The sequence below is a fragment of the Cibotium barometz genome, chromosome 10 (assembly GCF_041138505.1).
Source record: "Cibotium barometz isolate CiBa-2024 chromosome 10, ASM4113850v1, whole genome shotgun sequence".
NCBI classification, from domain to species: Eukaryota; Viridiplantae; Streptophyta; class Polypodiopsida; order Cyatheales; family Cibotiaceae; genus Cibotium; species Cibotium barometz.
In genome coordinates, this window is record NC_141055.1 from 46,607,047 (window position 1) to 46,630,232 (window position 23,186).

General features: G+C 47.1%; 1 protein-coding gene across 3 annotated transcripts in view; it reads right to left on the minus strand.

Moving 5' to 3' along the window:
* Positions 1 to 3,364: 3,364 nt before the first annotated feature.
* Positions 3,365 to 23,186, minus strand: part of LOC147634978 (uncharacterized) — a 37,032-nt gene continuing 17,210 nt past the window's right edge. The window contains exons 2-3 of one of the 3 annotated variants that reach the window (XR_015266737.1): positions 3,665 to 4,233; positions 3,365 to 3,517 (exon numbers count right to left, since the gene is read on the minus strand). Coding sequence is in view for 2 of the 3 variants with exons in the window: in XM_086803453.1 (XP_086659579.1) it covers positions 3,746 to 4,233 (488 nt within the window). In the remaining variant the exon portion in view is untranslated. Of the gene's footprint in view, positions 3,518 to 3,591; positions 4,234 to 23,186 lie in introns of those variants that run through there. The other 2 variants (XM_086803453.1, XM_086803454.1) reach the window with 2 other exon arrangements.

A 23,186-nucleotide genomic window follows, 5' to 3' on the forward strand; every position in this document is an offset into this window, starting at 1 on the left:
GAGAGGGAGACAAGAGAAGGGAGAAGAGAGAAGAAGATTAGACTTACACCATCCACTCCATGCATACACCACAATCAAGCAAGTAAGCATTCACAAACGCAAGCTTACAACCATAAACACAAAAGAGTGAGAGAGGGAGAGAAGGCAAGACTCAATTGTGATAAATGGGATTGTGTCTTTTCATATTCCATAAATCATTTATATACATGAGCTCACTTTTTACAATGGCTAGCCTCCCATTTACAATTGGGGGCCCAAAATTGGCTTACTAGCTCTATGTACATCTAGCTCATTCCTAAGACTGACATTACACAAGCGGTGAGTATTCCCGCCTATCACACGGGTGACCCGGATTTGTCGATCCCCCGCAGGCGGCACCAAAGATGTTAACCAAAACATACTACCTTGCACATGAGAGGGAGAGAAGAAGAGAATGATGCCATGCAAGGGTCAATTTGGAGACTTGCATTTAGCCAACCCTAATGAGGGTTAACTCCCCTATGTGAGGCCGCTAGGGGCTCACTAGGTAGTGAGCAAGGAAGAAGGGAGCCATGGAGAGCTCTACCTCCAATCAATGCCAATGTGCATGCAAGAGGGATCTTGAGAGGGAGACAAGAGAAGGGAGAAGAGAGGGGAAGATTAGACTAACACCATCCACTCCATGCATACACCACAACAATCAAGCAAGCAAAGTATTCACAAACACAAGCTTACAAACATAAACACAAGAGAGTGAGAGGGAGAGAAGGCAAGACTCAATCGGACAAATGGGATTGTGTCTTTTCGTATTCCATAAATCATTTATACTAATGAACTCACTTTTTACAATGTGCCATCCATTTACAATTGGGGGCCAAAAATTGGCTTCCTAGCTCTATGTACATCTAGCTCATTCCTACGACCGGCATATCGTAAGCTCGGTCATCCCATATATCTTTTCTCAATAAGCGCTTAGTGCGGTTATATAATGATGGATTACAAGAAACGTGAACACGTTTGAAAAATGATGTTAACGAGTGTGGTTAACACCCCCCGTGGGAATTGCTAACGAGGCAGAGCATGCAGCAAGACCGGCCAACTATCTCCTCCCATCCTTCTGCTCTGACTCGCCTTCCCATCTCCCTCTACTCCGGCGGTACAAGAACCCCCTCCCTCCCATCCTCAGCCTCTCCAAATCACTCCTGCCGCCCTTTGGATGTGTCTGATCTAGAGAGGCCAGCCAGCTTCATCCCTGCCTGCCCTACCGGTTAATTCATCATTTTTAGAGCCGATAGAGATGACCATCGTTGCCTCTCCAATTGGGGCTCTCCCTTCCGAGTCGCCAAGTGGCCCCCCAAGGTGTTGGGACAACCAGTCGACTATAATTTTTTATAATGCCTCCCCATTAAGGGAGCTCGCATGTTCAAGGAGACGGTGGCTCCCATCTTTATTTGTGCTGTGTTATACCACTCCAAGCTATCCACCCCAAAGAGTGGAGCGATGATCTTCTCCTTCTTGAGTGCAGCACAGGGGACAGACTAGAGCACAAAGTTGGTTATCCCACCACTATACAGGGGCAACCCATTGAGCTTTTGCATCATGTGCATGACCTACACATTATTGATGTGCTTACTCACCTTTGGCCCTTGGCTAGGATGGAGTAGGGACTCTCTAACCTCAAAGATTAGGCAGGGGAGACAATGTCCTCTAGCTTGGAGGTGTTGCTTTTTACTACTTTTTGTATTTCTTCATGTTTTAGTGGGCAGTACCCTCCTACAGATACCTGCACAATGATAGATGGAGTCCAAAGTATGCATACTAGAGGGCTCGTACTACAGAGTGGGTCCACATGGAGGCCAAGCCCATCTGACACGGTGCGGCTTTGCCCCAAGACTAACAGTGACTATTCTCCATCAAAACCCACACCCAAGACTCTTTGAGTGGAGGGCAGTTCCAACAGTTCTGCTTTCCTCCAATCTTAGCTATATGGATTGTTTCATGGAACATCTAGGGGTGGGGGGTCCACTGTGCTTTTCCAGAGGCATGGTGTCCTTAGCAGCAACAACAACAGAATCAGCAACCAGCTCAAGCTAATGTATTTTTGGTTGATCTCTCATATCAGAAAGAATATAACGCTGTTGGTCAACCAACTCAGGAGCAGCACAAGCAAGAAGACAAGGAGGAGTGGCTTTCTGATGAAGGCATGCCAGTTCATGATGTTGAAGTCATGGCTATCTATAGATCCAAAGCAAAGGGACCAATAAATTGAAAGGAACAGAAAGGAATTCGAGATCAGGTCTAGTAGTAGATTCAGAAGAAGCAGAGGCAGCAGGCTGTGCCTGCATCAAAGTTAGAAAGTCAGTCCGACCAACAACAACAAAAAGACAATATTAAACTTGAGTTAAATCAGAACAAAGATTGGTTTGAGGTACTCATCAACTCAACACAAAGCATTAACACCCAATCAATCAATCGAACAAGCTTGCTTAGGTCGCACTAGACTCAAAAAGGTCGTAATATAATCTCTCTCAGCTCTAGTTGGGTTTTTTTAATCATGTTTTTTTATTTTATCACTTCATGGACCCATTCACATAGGGGTTAAGATCACTGCTCCATCCTCCAATCTCTTCATGGGCACTAGAATCATGGCATTGGGAAACTATGTACCTTGGAACCAATGAACCATTCATTGTGGACAAAAGTAAAGCTTTATCCAATGGCAGAATATTGAGATTTGCACGGGAATGAGCTTCAAACCATGAAAAGCAAGTTGCTCACATATGGATCGGTTCTGAGGTGATGCAGGATGTTTATCAGACTTGCATTTGGAAACTAAGGAACTGCAGAATATCATGGGAATGAGCTTCAAACCATGAAAAACAAGTTGCTTACATACGGATAGGTTCTGAGGGGATGCAGAATGGTCACTGGACTTGCACTTGGAAACTAAGAAACTGCACAATGGAAAATTGTGAAAATCTGACACTACTGTACACACATCAACCACAACTACCAAGACACTTCCACGAGGGCTCACCAACAGCCACACTTCAGACATGGAGTGAGGTGGGAGCTTGAGTAAAGGCAGATGCAGAGAACAGATTCAACACCATACATGACATGCAAGAGAGAGAGACCATGGAATACATGTTTATCTGCTCAGGGAAAGCATACACCAAGTCTGCCCTGATTTTTTGTATCATACTAATCTCTTACAGACTTGTACATTGCCAAGCCACCCAACTAATGTCTGGGGACCCAATACGCTAGTCTAGGCTGATTTTCTAGCCGACATTATGCAAGTCGTAAGCTCAATGTTTGACTTTCTTCCAACATTACACAAGTCGTAAGATCGGAGATTTTCCATAATCGTTTTACATGAAGCGCATTGTGCAGTACAAGAAATATGGCTTGAAGAAGTTGCCACACGTGAAGTAATAATGTTAGCCAATGTGGTTAACGTGTCCCTTTGGCCTTCCTGAAGCCTATCTAATTCTCTTTTATGATGAGTGCGAGGGAGCATCTACTAGAAAGACAACTCTGAGAGGGTGCATCCAAGAAGGTCGGCATAAAAATTATTTCTTATGCTAGAGAGAGAAAACGAGACCTAAGTTGAAAACAAAATTTTTATTGATTATTGGTTTTTTATATTCATTTTTTAAAAGCAAAAATTAAGATGCCTTACTTTTTCAAACTCGGTTCGCACAACGGTGCACAGGATCCACCAATTTAATCTCTCTCTCTCTCTCTCTCTCTCTTTCTGCCATTACTTTTCATCTGGTTCTTTACCAGTTCCAAACCTATATGTTCCACTCCGAAGTCGCTTCTGAAGTTTCTTGAACCGCTGAACATCAATGCCTTCCATAGAGTCTTCATCATCAGATTTCTCTATGAGGTAAGTTGGCCTCGATTGGGCTTTCAAGCTTTGATATGCAGCTATGAGCATATTCACATCTGAGGCCACCTCCAGAACATTGATAAAACGCCCATCAGGTCCTTTCTTCAGCTTCGCCAGGCATTTCCTGATACGTTCTCTTCTCGGCTGAGGCTTCATGTAATCTTCGTCAGAAGCCTCTCCTTGAGAATCATCTTGATCCATCCCTTCTCTGGTTTCCTTGGAGCTTGCAAAGGCTTCACGGGAGCCATTGGTGTTCAAGTGCTCATCTAGAGGAGTGGCACTGGCCTGTATGTTTCTCTCAGAACTCTCAGGTTGATCTGTTGTGCTTCTTGAACAAAAGTGAGAGAAGGTGCCTGCTGCCACAGCAACACATTAATGTCAGGCAACGAGGCACAATCTGTTGATGCAGCACAACCAAAAACTTACATGTAATTTTCAAAGACAATCCTTACCTCCTCCCCACATAGCAAAAGAATGTGATCCAAACATTCGATTACACAAGCACAAAGCTTAGGGTATTAGTTTAGATTTAGCTCTTCATTAGATTCTTGATTAGCTTTAGGATGTTAATCCTCCTTAAGTAGCTTTTAATTACACCTTGCGATCGGCGCCTGTTTTTAAAGGCACATATCATAACAGTGAAAAATTGGAAGCCCTCTTGCTGGTTCCGCCATCTCTAAGCAAAAACAGTGAAAAATTGGAAGGCCTTCATTCTCTCCATTTACTGCACCGATTTTTTGTGTGTATAAGAAAGATAAGACTACACGTCTTTGTGTGGATTATCGAGCCTTGAACAAGTTGACAATCAAGAATAAGTTCCCCATGCCAAGGATAAGAGTACATCCTTGAAAGACTCAATGGTGCTAAGTACTTCACCAAGATCGACCTCAAAAGTGGCTATTAAGTCAAAATTTTCGAGGCCGATATCCCAAAGACCGCCTTTCGAACAAACGAGGTCATTATGAGTTTGTGGTCATGCCTTTTGGTTTGTCCAATGCACCGGCGACATTCAACAAGATGATGTCTCGAGTCTTCGCCGTACTCATCGGTATATGTCTATTCATTTTTTGGATGACATTCTTATTTTTTCCTGCCACTGCAGAACAGTACGTGAAAGATGTGCAGAAGGTCTTGCAGCTTTTGCAAGACAACGAACTCTACATTAATGCAAAGAAGAGCATATTTGGAGTTCAAGAAGTCCAATACCTGGGCTATGTGATCAGTTCCGACGGAATTCACCTTGACCCTGAGAAGATAAATGCAATTCTCGATTGCGACGTTCCGAAGACAGCCCAAGAGATATGTTCCTTCGTGGGCTTGTGCCAAGCATATAGCTCACATATGGATCAGTCTTCTAACCTTGCAGCACCATTGACCGATTTTCTCAAGGGAGTGAAGATTAGAAGACAGAAAGTTTTAGTCACAGGTAAGGCTTTGGAGGAGGTCTTTGCTCTGCAAAAGGCGGCTTCTGAAGCACCCATCCTTAAACTCGCATCATGGGATGATCCCTTCAAGGTGATCACCAATGCCAGTAATCTCGCCATAGGAGCAGTTTTGCAACAAGAAGACAGACCCATGGTGTATTATAGCAGAAAGTTAAATGATGCAAAAAAAAATTATTATGTCTATGACAAAGAGTTGCTAGGGGTTACGCAGTCTTGAAAAACAGTGGAAACCTTTTTTTAATGGAAGGGAATTTACTGTGAAGACGCACCACCAATCCTTGAAGTAGTTGCAAACTATGCCAAGTGCCCAGTGGAGTGATAGACACCACCGATGGAGTCAGTTGTTCCAACAGTCTGGCGAAATGATTGAGTATGTACTAGCTAAGCACAACCATGTGGCAAACACTCTAAGTCGCAAAGGAAGTATTCAGACAATACAGGAGTCCACTATGTTGGAGATACAAGGAAAAGATTTAGATAGTATGAAGACACAGCATATAGATTATCCAGAATTTGGAACTCCTTATAGTATGGCCCTTTGTTCAAAAACGGGTCATTATACCATTCAGGACGGTTGGCTCTTTTACAAGGATTGACTCTGTGTTCTCAAAGAGAAAAGACCGGCACTCCTCCATGATGCCCATGATTCACTTGTTGGTGGTCATCGCGGAATCAACAGTACCTTGGAGAAGTTAGAACGATTGTTTTATTAGCCGAAGATGCGCAGGGATGTGTGAAACTATTTTTCCGCATGTTCCATATGTCAAAAAGTTAAAGTACCTCATACCAAGCAGGCAGGGTTGCTTCAACCATTGCCCGTCCTGAGGGTCCGTTTCACGACATGTTCATGGATTTTGTTGGACCCCTTCCCGCATCTATTGAATCTTGGAATACAATGTATGACGATAGTTGACAGATTCAATAAATTTTGTATGCTTATACCATGCAAGAAGACGGCCACAGCAGAACATATAGCCCGGCTTTTTCTCTGACATTCGTATCCAGACTCCAGTTTGTGGTTTGCCACGGACCATTACTTGAGATCGGGATCCAAAGTTTACATCTCATTTCTGGCGAGCTCTGTTCAACAACTTTGGTACCAAATCACAATTGTCCAGCGCATTCCATCCCCAGACCGATGGCCAAACCGAGATTTACAACAATCAATTGGCTTTCAATGTGCTTAAAGCGTACTGCCATGATCACCACTCAAAGTGGGAGCTTCACCTCCCATTGGTACAGGCGATCTCAATGACACTCACCCATCCAGTGTTGGCAGAACTCCGTACGAGGCAGCCTTTGGTCGAAGATTTTCATCCCTTCTCACGAGGATGATCTCTCCTTCCTTGGAAGCCAACAAGAGGAGAGAAACTTTTTTAGCCACCATCATTGAGTCAGTCAAAGAGAGTCTTACCAAAGCTCAAGAGGCTTCCACTAGAGAGGCAAACAAGTCACGGAGAGACGTCAATTTCAAAGAAGGTGAATGGGTATATTTAAGGATTATAAAGCAAAGACTCAAGCAAGTGGGCAAGCTGTCCAAAGTTGTCATTCAGAAGTTTTGGTCCTTTTCCCATCATCAAGAAGATAAGCGATGTCGCCATGCAACTCAGATTGCCAGACAGTTGGACGATGCGCAACGTCTTCCACATCTCTTGGTTAAAGCCTTATATTGGACCTTCATTGCAGAATGTTCTAGAAGAGCAGCAGCCAGAAATGGTTGATGAAGCAAAGGTGTTAGAGCCTAAGCAGATCCTTCTACATCCCTGGAAGCATGGTTCTCGACGACGTCTTTGCCAATTTTATACAAAGTTCAAAGATCGAGGGACCCATGAAGCCGTTTGGCTAGATGAAGAATTCTTCCTCGACTATCCACGGTTATTGGCAGACTATCTCAAGCCTATGAACCTGCCGCCAAGCTAAGCAGGAGGGCATGTCACGTGTACCCATGCACTGTGGTACATAGTGACAAATTGGCTCATCAACAATGCAAGAATCATGTACAGAAGTAGTACCTTTTAGGATATTTTGTCATATGTCGTGACCCCTTTGTGAGCCCCAGTCCGGGGCATGTCAGGCACAAGCTACATAGGTCAACCTCCCAGCCATAGAGGTCAGTGTCAAGTCAATCCTCTTAACCCACTGTGGAGAATTCAGCAAGTGTTCATCATATAGGTGCAAGTAGATGTCAGCCATAGCAATAGGATGAATGGTAAGCATTTAGTTGCATTGCATATAGAAGGGGCCAGCCTTAAGGCCAAACCACAAGGCAGCCCCAAAGATGGGCAAACCTTGCAAGGGGTGGCCAACGCCCCTAGCCATGCATATAGGACCAGTCGGCCGCCTATTGGGGTGGCTAAGAAGCAGTCAGCCAGGTCATGCCGACCAGCCCACCCAGCCGGCCAGCAGCCGACCAGCCCGACCAGCATTAAATGCTAGTCGTGGGCTTTTCCTGCAGGCCAACAGCATCCTCAGGCAGCCGACCAGCACCCAGTAGCCATATAAAAAGGCAAGACCTGTTCAGTCCCAGAAATCAGCAGGTAAAATCAGAGATTATCAAGCAAAGTCGAGCATGTATGCGTAGGCTCCAGCCTTTGCATACCTACAGCCACTCCTGTGCTTTCAGCCCAAGGCAAAGAAGCTCAATCTCTTCAGGAGTATTCAGCACACCAACCCTCAATCTCGGGCCAGTGTATTCTCTCAAAGAAAGCTTCACAGTAGCCTACACTTTATGCACAGTTCTGCCCAGCATTTGGTCGCTTTGTCCTTGCGTTTGGCGGTCAGTCAATCAATTTGTCCGCTCAGTCTTGTGGACACAGTTCAGCTTGTATACAGTTCTCCAGAAGAAGAAATAAAGCAAATACTCTTGCTTGCGCGTGGGGGGGGGGGGGAACAGTGGGTAATTCAGGACCCCGTCTGATGTCGTCTCTACTACATCTCTTTCATATTCATGTATGTTGTTTTAAAGGACTACTAGAGACTCACTAAACTCAAGTTTAAAGAAAGGCTTCGTTGTTTCACACGGTCCTAGCTCGGTGCATGCTACAGTGGAGGTACGAAGCCTCCAAAGCAACACACCCAAAAAAAAATACGCTTCCGCCAAGCACATAAGAGGTCCTCGAGATAATGATGGAGCAAATCAATTCATTGAAGATGCAGCTTGCACCAGTAGAAAAAGAGAAGCCCAAAGAAGGTTTATCCGATTTGGCAAGAATGTTCTTTGGTCTAGAGGAGCAAAGAAGAAAAGACGAAGAAAGACATCAAGAAGGAAGAAGAAAAGACGAAAAAGAAAAAAAGAAAGAAGAAACGAGACGTGCGGAGGAGCAAAGGAATAAGAAGCTAGAGGTTTAGACATAAACATTAGGTACCCAGTCCGAAACTTTGAACCTCAGACTCATGCACAGGCATTGACCCTCGCTCAAAATCAAGAATTGGTGCTAAATGGAGGTAAGCCCAAGAAGGTACAGTCTAGTCCTAAGCCCCAGTAGCCCTCTACCCCAGCAGTCATCCAACCAGGGTAAGGGGGCTCAGAATAGCAAATACTAGAAGGACCAAAAGAAAAATTATCAGGGTCCATCAGACAATAAGAAATATTCCACGCCCCAGAAAAAACGCAAGGAAAAATCAGAGGGCATCTCTGGAGGTTATCTCAGTCGGATGAGCAGTCATGGTACAAGGCAGAGAACCATTGTTTCTTCTGCCACACTGTGGAACACAGGAAGAAGGATTTCACTAAGCGGCAAGCCGAAAGGTATCCCAAGACACCCACTTCTACAGTAGCGACCGTGGCATCCACTTCCACACCTCCACCGTCAACCTCTAATGCCGTTCAGCTATTGCCAGCTTTGAATCTGGTGCCACCAATGGTATTTGATGATAAGCAGGAATCTCATCTGGCACTGATGACTTACTCCTAATTATGCACGAGATCATTGCCACTAGGGGCCTCTCCATCGGCTTCCACCCATCATATACCTCCTCTGTATCTGTCTCGTCTGGCTCTCCCCTCTATCTCCTCCTATGGTATAAGCTCGGACCCCAGATGGGGGCAACATACAGTAGTGCAGGTGTAACTAAAGTATCAAATAGCCAAAGCTTTGTCCTTGGCTCCTAAAATTGTATCTGTGAGCATTGCCTCTCTAGCGAGCCAAGGGCTGCATATCCCCTCATCAATCTAGCTTCGGCCGCCTTCCGCATCGAGAATTGAGGTCCAGCAAAAGTGATCCCAAGGTATACATATGAGGTAACATACTCCACAAGCTCTCCACAGTATGTAAACTATACTGCAAATCTACTTATCCAATGTGAGGAGGTGTTAAAGGTCATGACCTTGGTCTTTCCAAGGTTCACAGTGAGGTCCCGGTCCTCGCAAAAGGCCCGTAATGCATCCAAATGCCTCTACAGCCCATCTGGTAAATCAAAAATAAGAACAATATCAACTGCATACAAGAGGATCGCTATGAGGACTCCTGCTAAATGTGCTCCTAGTCCTCCCTATCTGTCTATGTAATCCGAGATCATGTCAATGTATAGACGAAATAGAGTAGGAGACAACCCTTGTGTGTGCAACCCCATAGCGCGACCTGTTGTCTCCCCCCCTCCTGTGGTGCTGCCTGCGCCTCTCCCCCCCCCTTCCTTCTTCACAGCTACGCCTACCCCACAACCCCCCCCCTCTCTGCACCTTCCGTTCCTCTTTCCCGCCAGAAACCCCCCCCCCCTCTCCGGTAGCCTCTCCTCCGTTCGCTTCCCTCCCCCTCTCCGTGTGCACGCACCCCCCCCCCCTCCCGTAGCCGTTTTTTCTTTTTTCTTTTTTTCCTTTCTTTTCTTTTTCTTTTTTCTTTCTTTCTTTCTTTCTTTTTTCTTTTTTTTTCTTTCTTTCTTTCTTTTTTCTTTTTTCTTTTTTTTTCTCTCTTTCTTTCTTTCTTTCTTTTTTTTTCTTTTCTTTCTTTCTTTCTTTCCTTCTTCTTCTTCTTCTTTTCTTTTCTTTTTCTTTCTCTTCTTTTTTTTTCCCCTTTTCTTTTCTTTTCTTTTCCTTTCTGCGCCCTCCCCCTTCCTTTCCTCTCTTCTCCGCCATCTCTAGCCCGTCTCGTCGTCTCTCCGGCAGCACCCTCAAGTTGTGGTTATTTCTTCATTGTCTTGGCAAGTTTCGGGCTCTTCTGGTCTTCGTCCCCAGGAGGACTCCATGGCAGCCGCTCCGTCTCCCCAAACCAAGGTTGCCGTTACCTGCCTTTCGTTTTCCGAAGCGGACCTACAGCTTCTCGCTACGACTGTCGCATCCCTAAAGGCCTCCACTCTGGTATGCAAGATTGTCGGTAGCCGCCCGGCGCATGGCCAACTAAGAGATCTTCTTCAGGCTAGCCTCCTAGGTGCGCCAGCAAAGATCGCAGATATTCATCCTTTGGGGCGTGGCTACTACCAGGTTGTGTACTGAGCAACTGAGCCCCATTGCACTACGTACGGCCCAGGCCTTCTTTGCATGGTGGCAACACGGCTTCGACCTGACATCTGACCCATTAGCTAGAGTTTCAGGCTTTCCCATGACAGTCTGCTTTCCACGCCTCAGGAAGAAATACCTTCCTCTTCTCCCAGTGATTAGTGGTGCCATCGGGAGAGTGATGGAATCCCCCCCCACTGCTGCCTTGGCCCTCGCACGAGCAGCGGGGATTCCATCTCTCCCCATTTGTATTGCCTCACCGGATTTTGTGCCTCACATGATATCTATTCCCAGTCTTCGGGGCGATCCCATTATGCAACGAGTGGAGTATTTAGGCCTTCTAGGCCAATGCTTTATTTGCAGACACATGGGTCATCTGGCGAGAGTCTGCTCTCAGCGTCAGACTAGGCGACCGTCCCCAGTGGTTCCCCCTCCTACTTCCCACTCAAATCCTCATCAAGGGGCCGAGGGAGGAGCAGGTTCCCAAGCCAGGGAGCACCAGGTTCCAACCATGGATGACCCGTCAGTCGGACAGTGGCAGACGGTTGGCCCCTGTCCCGGCTGCCGGCCGAGCACCAGAGCTGAGCATCGGACCGTGTGCACCAGGCTGGCAACATGCAGGAGGATTCGGTTCTGTCAGAGAACCATTTCGAGCACTTGTCACAGCACCCACCCGCAAATGGCGGGCCCCCTCTAGTCACGGAGAAGGGCCCCCCCTCCCCCCCCCCCTTAGGTGGCGGCCGATTCCTCGTCGCTCGCGACTTCTCCTCTGGCCTCCAATGCCCAGTGGGGCAGGTTGACCCCACCCTCGCTTTGTCGAGCCTTTCCCAGCAGCCTTCCTCTCCGATGGATACCTCTCAGTAGCATCCCTCTCCAGCCTCTCCGCCTTCCCACTCCCCCTCTGCCTCCCCCCCTCCCCCACCCTCACCTCCGACTCTTCCCTCAGTCACTCCATTTGCCCCTTCCTCTTTCTCCGTGCCTACAATCCCTTCCCCCTCCGCCTCTCCAGAGCATTCCCGTCGGCCCCCTGCAGCCCTTGACCTCTCGAGAGTACAGTTCGCCACCTGATTCATCGTTTCTCAGAGTCAGTGGAGATGACCATTGCGGCCTCACTAGTGAGGGCTCTCCCACCTGAGTCCCTAGGCGGGGCCCCCAGGATCTTGGGCAGCCTGTGGATTATAGTTTCTTCCGGTGTCTTCCGACGGAAGGGACAGGTTTGAGGAGACCATATCCCCTATTCGGGTATGTGTGGTCTTCCACCACTCCAGACCCTCTACGCCAGAGAATGGCGCGATGATCTTCTCTTTCCCCTTGAGCGCACAAAGCGGGATCCAGAGTCGGTGGCCGCTACCATACAGGATCAAGCAATTGAGCTATCGCATCATCTACAGGATCTTCGGATCACCGATGTTCTTACTCATCTATCATAGCCTTTGGCCAGGATGGAGCTTGGTGGATCTGCCCACAAAGACCAGGGAGGGGAGATGGTGACCTCCAGCCTGCAGGTGCTGCTTTTCGTGTTCATGCATACCTCTCTCACAATACCTTTCCCCCCTTCTTACAGATACCTCCATTGTGATCGATGGAGCACGGAGTATGCATACTCTTGCGCTTGGGTAAAGTGGCAGTACATGGAGGGCAGGATCCACGCCCACTTGGCACAACTCCATCCGATCCCCCGTAGGTGAGAGCCATCGCCACGGATTTCTTCCGGTCTCTTCTCACTGGTGCCCCATTATCCCCCCAGGTGATGGATGCACGTGACAAAGTCTGGAGACACACGAGAGAGGTGGTTCCCCCCTCCCTTTGGTCTTTCTTATTGACTCCTTTCACTGCAAAGGAGCTGGCGGAGGCGGTGAAGGCATTACCCAGGGGCAATGGGCTTCCTGCTTCTTTCTTCGCCATTGGGACCTCATGGAAGGTGGCCTTCGCACTGCCTTCAATGAGATTATGCTCACAAGTGCCATGCCAGAGAGGCTCACAGAGAGCTTGATACATTTGATTCCCAAGGAGGGTGGTGATAGATTGGAGATCTGGCAGTGGAGACCCATCACTCTTCTAGGCACGGCCTACAAGATTTTGGCGAAGGCCATTAGCAGGCGACTTCAGCCTTCCCTCCCAGACTTGATCCATGACACTCAGACTATTTTTTTTTTTTTGGGAGTTCTTTTTTAGCAGTCTATTTTATACAAGCCTTTGTATCGTGTTTAGGAAGTGACTATTGCATAACCCTTTGATGGGTCTTTTGTTAGCACATTCATCCCCAGTTTCTGCCCATTTCTGGTGTCCTTTTGGTCCCTTTTGCATGGCCCTTGATTGTGGGCTGGCCACCCCTATTTTACATATTTTTTTGGGATTTTCCCACCCTGTATGGTATTTTCCCAGTCGGCCAGCTATTCAGCTCCACTCGGCCAGCTCTCCCCACCTATAAATAGGTGGGGCTGGCCTCTCACTTTTGTATCTTGTCTTGTATATCTTTTGCTCCCTCACTTATGAGACTGCTTGTGTCTCTTGCTTGGGACTGTTTTGCTTCAGTATATTCAGCATAGTTGCTCCATATCTCTCTCTCTCTCTTGCACTCTCTATTCAGCACACTCTAGTGCCCTTTTGCTTCCGCTTTGTGCACTCTTTCATGGTATCATCGCCCCCGGTTCAGCGATTCCATCTGCTGCCCCAGATTTAGCCCTATTTCCAGCCCCTTATCCTCTGAGTTTTTCACAGATTTGCAGCCTTCTTCTTGCTGCGTTTTGTGGACAGCTTTTGCTGGTTGGATCTCCTTCACTTTGGCTTCATCGCTTGCAGCCAAAAGGTAACTTTTCTACTTGGAGTTTGGATCTAGGCGGCCTGTTTTTCCAGGACAGCAGCCCCTTTTTGGCTGCGTTTTCCTCTCCGGTGGACATTCCCTTTTGCAGAGGGGGTTTGTGGTGTTTTAGGCTTTGGTGGCACCCTTGGTACCTGTGGAGGACACTACTTCTTCTGAGATTGTGCGTTTTTTTCTTGAGGAGAGCCCAAGCTACAGTCCTTGTTGATACCTTTCCCTCTTGCATCCTCTTACACCATGTTCCCAGGCCCTGTGTGGCTGCCTTTCCTCTCTATATCAAATCCACATTTTTTGCTTCCCTCTTCTGGTGGCCTCAAGGTTGGAGGTACAGTAGACGGAAGCTTCTACATTTTTTGCTATTGGATGATTTTCGGGTGCTGTCCAGTCTCTTAGGACTGCGTTTTGGTGGGAGGAAGGGATCTACATCAGCATTTTCTAATTTGGACAGTTTTTTATCTTATGAGGTTTGGTCCTGTTGGTTGGATCAATGATGACAGCTTCAGATTTGGCTCCCGTACCACTTTCTTGTTATTTCCTAGATGAGGCAGACAAGTTGGATGGTGGTAACTTTCAGTCATGGAAGTTGCAGGTTACTTCTATTCTCAGGGAGTATGGTTTGATGGAGTTTCTCTCGTACAAGAATCGGTGCTTGCCGAACCTTGCCTCTGCGGAGGATGTGTGTCGGTGGAGGAAGACTGACGGACAGATCTATGGCTTTCTCCTCCTGAATTGTCAGGATTCGGTTCTTCGACACTTCATCTATGCTCCTGACGATGCTTCTACTTTCTATGTGTGGCAGTTGCTTTGTGACCTGTATGGTGACGCCAGTTTTATCGGCAAATGGTTTCTGCTTCTGAGTGCTATGCAGCCAGTGATCTTGTGGATACTTCTTTTGGAGATGTTCTTTCAGCAAAGGATAGTGGGCTAGTTTTGTTCACTGCATCTGAGGAGTTTGTTTCTTCTATTACCTTGCCTTCAGTTTCTGTGCACCAGGATGATATATCTAGTAATGTTTTTGAGGAAGATAGTGGGCTATCCTTGCTCACAGCTTCTGAGGGGGATTTGTCTCCTATTGCTTCGCCTCCCAACTCTTTCTTCGACAGCCAGTGACCAGGATGTGTTGCTGGTCCCTTTGCCTTCTATGGAGGAGCCTGCTTCTACGCTGTGTGATGCTATTGAGGAGGCTACTACTACTTCAGTTACCACTACTATGAATGTTCCTATTTCCCTTACTCTGTGTGAGGATTCTGGATTGTGGTGAGGTGTGTCCGTGACCGTGCCTGGGGCACAGTGTTCCAGGGATTGAAGGATTGGGATTTGGATATGGATTTGGTTGGGCTTGTGGAGTCTCGACATCAGTTTTCAAAGGCGGCAGTTGAGTTCTTGCATTTGGCGATGCCAACCTTCGAGGAGGGTGCTATTGTACAACATTTGGAAACTCTTGGTACAGAGTTGGGGCAGATGGACTCTATTTCTTTTGAAGGTATCATCTTCTTGGAGCTACAAGCTTCTAGGGATCTCTGTGGCACTGTGTTTATATTTGGGTTTGGCACCGATATTTGGAGCAACACGACGCAACCTACATGGTTGTTTTCTTCTAGTGGAGTAGTGTACCTGGCAGCTTGTTCTGTTGCTTTTGTAGTTGAGTTGCTGTGGAGATTGCTTGTCGAGCTCTCCTGGTACCTGTTGTTGCTGCATTCTTTTGTCTTTGACAGAGGACGACTTCTTCGGCTTCTCGGAGTTTGTTCAGCATCTGGTGTTGAGAGGGGGTGTTAGCACATTCATCCCCAGTTTCTGCCCATTTCTGGTGTTCTTTTGGTCCCTTTTACATGGCCCTTGATTGTGGGTTGGCCACCCCTATTTTACATATTTTTCTGGGATTTTTCCCACCCCGTATGGTATTTTCCCAATCGGCCAGCTATTCAGCTCCAGTCAACCAGCTTATTCAGCTCCACTCGGCCAGCTCTTCCCACCTATAAATAGGTGGGGCTGGCCTCTCACTTTTGTATCTTGTCTTGTATATCTTTTGCTCCCTCACTTATGAGACTGCTTGTGTCTCTTGCTTGGGACTGTTTTGCTTCAGTATATTCAGCATTGTTGCTCCATATCTCTCTCTCTCTTGCACTCTCTATTCAGTACACTCTAGTGCCCTTTTGCTTCCGCTCTGTGCACTCTTTCATCTTTCACCAAACACTTTCCGTCTTCAAATTCAACCTTTAAATCTTGGTCGTTTATGGCTGAGACGGAGAGCAGATTTTTCTTTATCCCTGGAATATACAACACTTTTGTCATACATATATTTGCACCATTGGTTACAACAAGTATGATATTGCCAATTCCCTTTACTGAATAAGTGGTATGATCTGCACATGATACAGTGCGGCCATTAGAAGTATAAACCAAGTGCTGAAATACATCTTTGCATGAAGTGATGTGGCTCGAAGCACCACTATCAAAATACCATGATACATCCTGTCTATTAGATGCAATGCAAGACATATCATTCCCTGAAGCGCTTGGTGTGTCACTAGTGCATGTCACCAAAAAAGTGTACTCTTCCTAAATTACATTAGCCTATTGCTCTGCATTGTCATCAGAAGAGTCTGCTACTGCATTGCCTACATCTTTCTTCTTCTCTTTTGCAATCCGCTTTCTACATGCATTGATGTAGTGGCCACGCTCATTGCAGTAGTGACGCTTATGGCAATAGTGACATTTTCCCTTCTTTTTAGGCTTGTTTGCATCCCCTTCAACTGACTTTTAACCACCAGAAGAGGGCTGTCCATGACCAGCCTTACTAGACTGGTGTCCCCCATGCTTAAAGCTCTTTACTTTACCCTTATCCTTGGCTGTAAATGCTTTGTCTCCACCACGATTGCGAGATAGGTTTGCTCTTGTGACAAGAGCAAACCCACCAGCTCTTCAAAAGTGACGGGATTAGCACCTCCTCTCATAGAGAGATTGAGAGAGGTGTGAAAGCCAAAATAGGAAGGAGGTAAAGAATTAAGAGTGTTGGTGACCAGCTGACTGTCTGGGATAACCTCATCAATGTTGAGCAATTGTTCCCACACATCTTTCACTTTGGTGAGGTGATCTGACATGGAGTCACCCTCATCCATAGAAAGAAGATCCAATTGCCTCTTCAAGTAGGCAACTCCTGCCTCCTTGCGCATCTGATACATTGCTTCCAAAGTGTCCCATGCAAGCTTCGATGTCTTACAGGACCGAAAGTGTGGAATAATAGACCTTTTCACTGAAAGGGCTATCAAGGACATGGCATGTGCATCCCTGGAGTCCCATCTCTTTTGCTCTTGTGTGGGAGTAGGTTCTACTTCAGGAGCTCTTTGAGCACCTCCCCTTTGAGGCGTTGTTGGCTATATGGTAAGTGGGCATGTGTCGTCACCACACATGATGCCCCAAAGCCCTTTGGCTACCAGCAAATTACGGATCATGACACTCCATAGGGAGTAGTTTGATCCATCCAACTTATCCTCCTGGGTGAGCACACCAAATACATCTGTTGCATTTTGAGCCATGTAGACAAAATACACCTGCAAGCAAACCAAGCACCAATGTGCACTGCCAGGCAACCAAATGTCCTGTGCAAACTTTTGCCTGCAACTTCAAGCAAGTGTAAACCTGCACCAAATTGTCCAAGTATACTCAATGTGTATGCATATGTGACAAATCACTGTTGTAATCCCCTGTTACATGCTCCAAACTAAAAAGCCCCAATGTTTATGCACTGCAATTGCTTCAATGTGCAGTTAATTGCCCAATTTTCACAAAAGCCCTAAATTTTTGCAACTGGAAGAAGCTCAATTTGTTGATTTTGACCTCAATTTGAAAAACCCCCAAATTCTAAGAAAAGCAACATGTTCATTTTTTCCGATTTGGCATCAAATTGAGAAATCCCTCAAAATTCTCTGAACCCTATACTAGAATGTCTGCAAACTGATGTGTGTGCAACAAATGTTTTTTGTTTCTTTTAATAACCTGCAGTAGTTGACCTGCAGGTAGCTGCAGACAGTGACCTCCTTCGCAGTGGGAAGCAGACAGCGACGTACAGAAAGAGACGGCGGGCTAAAGACGGTGGTGCGCTGGAGACAGCAACGGTGAGCAAACTGCCAGCGCGTCAGAGCTGCAGGGCAACGGAGGTGCAGGCGGCAGACGGCTAGGCTTCAGCGGCGAGATCAACAGCGGACAGCTGCAGGCAAGGCAACACAAGCTCGTGACAGAGACGGTGGCAAGGTAGCTGCAATCCTTGTGCGAGCTGCAAACAGCTGGTACTCTCCGGCACAACTTCGGCTGGCGACGGGGTTGGACAACAACAGCGAACAGCACTTTGGGTTCGACAACAGTGAGACGAGCTACACGCGTGCCGACGGTGAAGTGGAGATGAACTGAAAGACCCAAAATTTCACAAATTCTGTCCGATGCCACCTAAGCCACAAGTGTGGCTAAGCTCCGCCGAGGGCCGCCCGCTACGGTGTTAGCATCACCAAGTGGCCGGGCGGAGGTAGAAACGGGCTGAAGAGCGCCAGCTGGGCGGCACACAAGAGGCAGGCGTGTAGAGCACCAGCAGCGGACCGATAGCTAGAAACAGCAGTTGTGGACGGAGGTCGAGCGATGGACGGGGCTGTCGATGGAGACTGCTAAGCGTCCGACAGACAGAGAGGCAGAGCCAGAACAGCAAGCTCGGATACCAAATGTTGGGACTCACACTCACACACAGATTAGGGTTAGCTGCAGAAATAGGAAGCTCACACAGAGAAAGAAAGAAAGAAAGAAAGATATATTAAGCATCTACTAAAGACCCAATGGGCCTATGAGACCAAAGTGATACAATAATGTCCATGGCATATCTCATCATGGAATGGAAAATAAAACAGAAAGAAAACATAAACATAGCTATCTCACTTGGGTGATACAAAACTGTCCATGGAAACTTATCATGAAAATACTAAGAACATAGAAACATGAGAGCAGCATCAGCTCTGAGTATGGCCAAGAGGTCTCCCTCAGTTATGTCCCGTGGAAAGGTAACTCGATGGCGGTGGAGGATGTCCTGGATCTGGAGCTGATGAGGTGATCTAGGTCGACGCGGGGGGGGGGTGGCAGGCACGCTGGAGTGCAGAGGCTCGATCCAAGGTAACTCCTCTTGGGCGAGGTAGGTCCAGAGCAGCTCGTGGAGGGTCCACAAGATCCTCTTCTATCGGTGTCCTCCACCTCCTGGGTCCAGAAGAAACTGGTGATGGTTGGCTGGCGAGGGAGGGGGCAGGGTGGCTAGGACCGAAGCTCTCTCAAGAAGGTGTCCCTATGTCTGCGGAGCTCAAGCAAGAAGAGGCTTAGCCAACGCTAGTCTTGGAAGTCAATGATCCTAGAGAGAGAGAGAGAGAGAGAGAGAGAGAGAGAGAGAGAGAGACATTAAGTGTGGTGATCACAAATGCAAGTCAACCCTTGCACGAGAGTCACATCCATATAATATACAAGTACAAAAGTTATATGGATAGTGTCCTTTCACACTTGATATCCAAGGGGAAAAACCACATTGGAAAAAGTGCCCTTGGTTTAGCCTTGTTCACACGTAGCACTACTATAAGTGAGCATATGCCTACAACATTGAAGCCCCTCTTCAGCATTCAGCTAGCATATGTGCAGTCCTACAACTATCCTGGACTTGCATCACTGGCCCAGAAAAGTCTTCTACAGTGCCCTTGGATTGGTGGATTCTCAATCGACGAATGGTCTTCCACGTCCTTGCATTGGGCAATCATAACTCTTGTTCTCAAGCATTTTACACCAAAGAAGTAATAAAAGCAAATACTCCTGCTTGCAAGGGGAGGCCCTTCAATAGGTATTTGGGACGACCCAATATTGTGTCGTCTACATTCTCTCTTCTCTCTCTCTACTTAATGAATGGACGCTAAAGATCTCACCAAAGTAAAGGTTTAAAGAAGGCTTTGTTGCATGTTACCACAGTCAACCTCAGTGCATGTAACAAGGCTAACCCCATGCTCGATATCCTTGATGGGACCCTCCTCCTACCAGGGGGTTAGCTCCATACGTTGTATGATGATGGTCTCACTTTGTATGATATGGCTTAGTTTTGACATTCCCAGCTAGTCTTTGTTTTCTTTTGTACCATGAGGAGATTACATGGACACTATTGTATCACTTTTGGTCTCATAGACCCACTGGGTCTTTTGGGGTGATATTAGAGCTGGACACTTTTTTTTTTGGGATCAGATCTGACATTTCAGCTCTTGTTACTTTCATTGATTTTATTTTTAGTACTTTTTACCATGATAATGTATTTCATGGACATGTTGTAACCTTTTGGTCTCATAGGTCATTTTGGCCTTTTGTAGACATTAATACAACTTTCTTTCTTTCTTTCTCTCTCTCTCTCTCCACAGGTACCCGAGGCTTGCTTTTCTCCAGTTGTCTCACGAGGATACCAACCGAGAAATCCGGTTAGATCTTCTCAACCTCTACACACATTGCACATGGATCACACCTCCGGAGCTCCCCACGAAGATGCACTTCTACAAAGATCACTTCCTCACTCTCACTGAGGATGGATTCATCCAGCAGCCGAGCTACTTGAGTGTTCACATGTTCCATGCCATGCGGATTGCGATTGGCCAGATAAAGGTTTCATCCCACCGCCTCAAAGTGGAGACAGGTAGAGCTGAGTGCATCTTCAGAGCCGGGAAGCTCATACGGAGACCCAGAGAGGAGAGGATCTGCCGACTATGCCACACAGAAGTTGAGACGGAGGAGCATCACATATGCCGCTGCCCATCACTGTCTATTTCGTGAGGGATTCGGTCCACTCTCCAGGATCATTGACTTCCAGGACCAACGTTGCCTGGGCCTCTTCCTGCTTGAGCTCGCAGACACAGAGACACCCTCTTGAGAGAACCTTGGCCCCAGCCACCCCGTCCCCTCCCTCGCCAGCTGTCAAATCCCCACGGATCTCCTCGTGATCGTTCCTGGTACGAGACTCGAATCCTGCAAAACAAATGAATAAACAACAAGGGGGTGCAGGCCTGACTCACCTCCCAACCATGACAGCCGTGGGCAAGCCCACAGTCTTGGCTGTCCCCACCGAGCCACGAGCTGAGCTAACTAGGTTGACGTACTGACCAATCTCCTCCTCGCGACGTCCCATACCGCCACGAAGCTGCCCTTGCGGGCCTGAGTCAGGCCTGCACCCCCTTGTTGTTTATTCGTTTGTTTGCAAGATTCGAGTCTCGTACCAGGAACGATCACCAGGAGATCCGTGGGGATTTGACACTGGTATCAGAACATGCCTCGTGCATGAGCAAGTCGGTAGGTAGAGAAGATGAGGTCGAAGAAAGGTATGTGTTAAAAAAGCTTGCTGTTTTTTCTGTGCATACTGCTGTTTTCAGATTCAGTATGTGTTTTTCTTCATCAAAGAAACCCATGTTGATGGGAGGTGGTAGTCTAAGAAGGGTCGTTTGCTTTGCAAAGAAGAGGAGAGATTTGTTTGTGCAGTCGCATGAACGTAGAGAGAGAAATCAGAAACAAGCATCTTCGTTGCTTTTCGTTGAACGCGAACGAGAGCGAGTTAATGAGAGCAAGCGTGTGTGAAGGTGGATACGCTGGCAGGTTTGTGCTCTGGCGGGTGTTGACGTTTGGCTATCGGAGGCTGGCAGCCGGCCAGGCCTCTGTAGGCGACCCTGCAGGCGGGCGCATGGGCTTGCGTAGCCAAGCGGCCAGGCAGCCAAGCCTACGCAGTGCTTCAGCCAGGCGGGCTGGTGCCCAAGCAAGGCCCACGTAGGCACCTAGGCCAGGCGAGCAGGCGCCCAGGCCAAGCACGGCAAGCACGCCCAGGCCACGTGGCCTTGTGGCCAGACCTTTGCGAGGTGAAGGAAGCAGAGGTGTTAGGGTTCGGGTTTAGAGAAGCTTCAAACAGGCGTGGAAGCCAACAGAGAGGGAGAACACGACTTCAGTATTATGCTTGATGAAAAGTGAAGTACAATAGCCACATAATAGTGACCTAAAGATATGTGTTCACATGTCCGGCCATAAAACGTGCCGGGTGGATCAAAACACCTATAACCTGATATTAAGTGAAACTAGGCTAAACTGGGGAAAAAACCTCCACTAACTGAAGTAAAAAGTGCCCCAATAATCTACTGATGATCACTAGCACTCCTCTGGGTGCATACACAGCATAAAACCCAACAAACCCCCCTGGAGTGATATGTGATCACTGTACATCATCCACCAAAAGGAAACAAATTCAAAGCACTGCGGAATGCTTCAAATTTCGGACGTGGTAATGCCTTGGTGAAGATGTCTGCCACATTCTGATCTGTAGGACAGTAGATCAGACTGATATCTCCTGCCTGGAGTCTCTCCCGAACAAAATGATAGTGAATCTCAATGTGTTTCGTGCGAGCATGAAACACAGGATTCCTGGCCACAGCAATGGCACTCTGACTATCAGTATAGATAGGTGTAGGCTCCTCCACTGAAATATCCATATCAGTCATGAGACGACGCAGCCAAACACACTCAACAGTAGTAGTGTAGGCTGCTCTGTACTCTGCCTCACAAGACGAAGTGGCCACTGTGGTCTGTTTCTTGCTTAGCCGAGAAATGCATGAAGAGCCAAGAAAGAAACAATTTCCACTAGTGGAATGTCTGGTATCAAAATCACCAGCCCAATCTGAATCACTGTAAGCGTATAACTGCATGTCACCCCCCTCAGGATAAAGCAATCCAAGAGACAAGGTACCCTGCAAATAACGGAATACACGCTTCACAGCTTGCCAATGTGACAACCGCGGGCTGTGCATAAATCTGCTCAACTGAGAGACTGCATACTGAATATCTGGCCTTGTATTACACAAGTAAATAAGGCACCCAACAGCCTGAGCATATGTAGTGGCATCAAAGGAAATACTGTCATCTTGTAGTGACAGTTTCATCCCAGGCTCCATAGGAGTACTAATAGGCTTGCAATCCTGAAATTTAAACTTCTCCAGAAGTTTAGCAACATAACGTGATTGCAACAACCCAATGCCTCTGTTATCCTGCACAAACTCCCATGAGCAAGAGATCATCCACATAAAGACTGATGACCAGTAGATCTGTCTCTTCTTTCTTTACATACAGAGTGGCTTCTGATGGACTGTTCACAAATCCCTGAGTGAGTAGAAAAGCATCTATTTTTGCATACCAAGCTCGTGGAGCTTGTTTCAAACCATACAAGGCCTTTTTCAGCCTGCAAACTTTCCCCTCATGACCATGTTCTGCAAATCCCATGGGCTGAAATACATAAACTTCCTCCTCGAGGTCCCCATGTAGGAATGCAGTCTTTGTCCAACTGGTGAACAACCCAACCACGATGTGCAGCCAATGCAATGACACACCTAAGTGTCGACATACGGGATGTAGGAGCAAATGTCTCCTCATAATCAATGCCCTTCTTCTGTGCATAGCCCTTTGCAACTAGACGGGCTTTGTACCTGTCAATGGATCCATCTACATGTCTTTTCAACTTATAGACCCATTTAGTACCAATTGCTTTCTTGCCTTTGGGCAGATCAACCAAATCCCATGTTTGATTCCTTT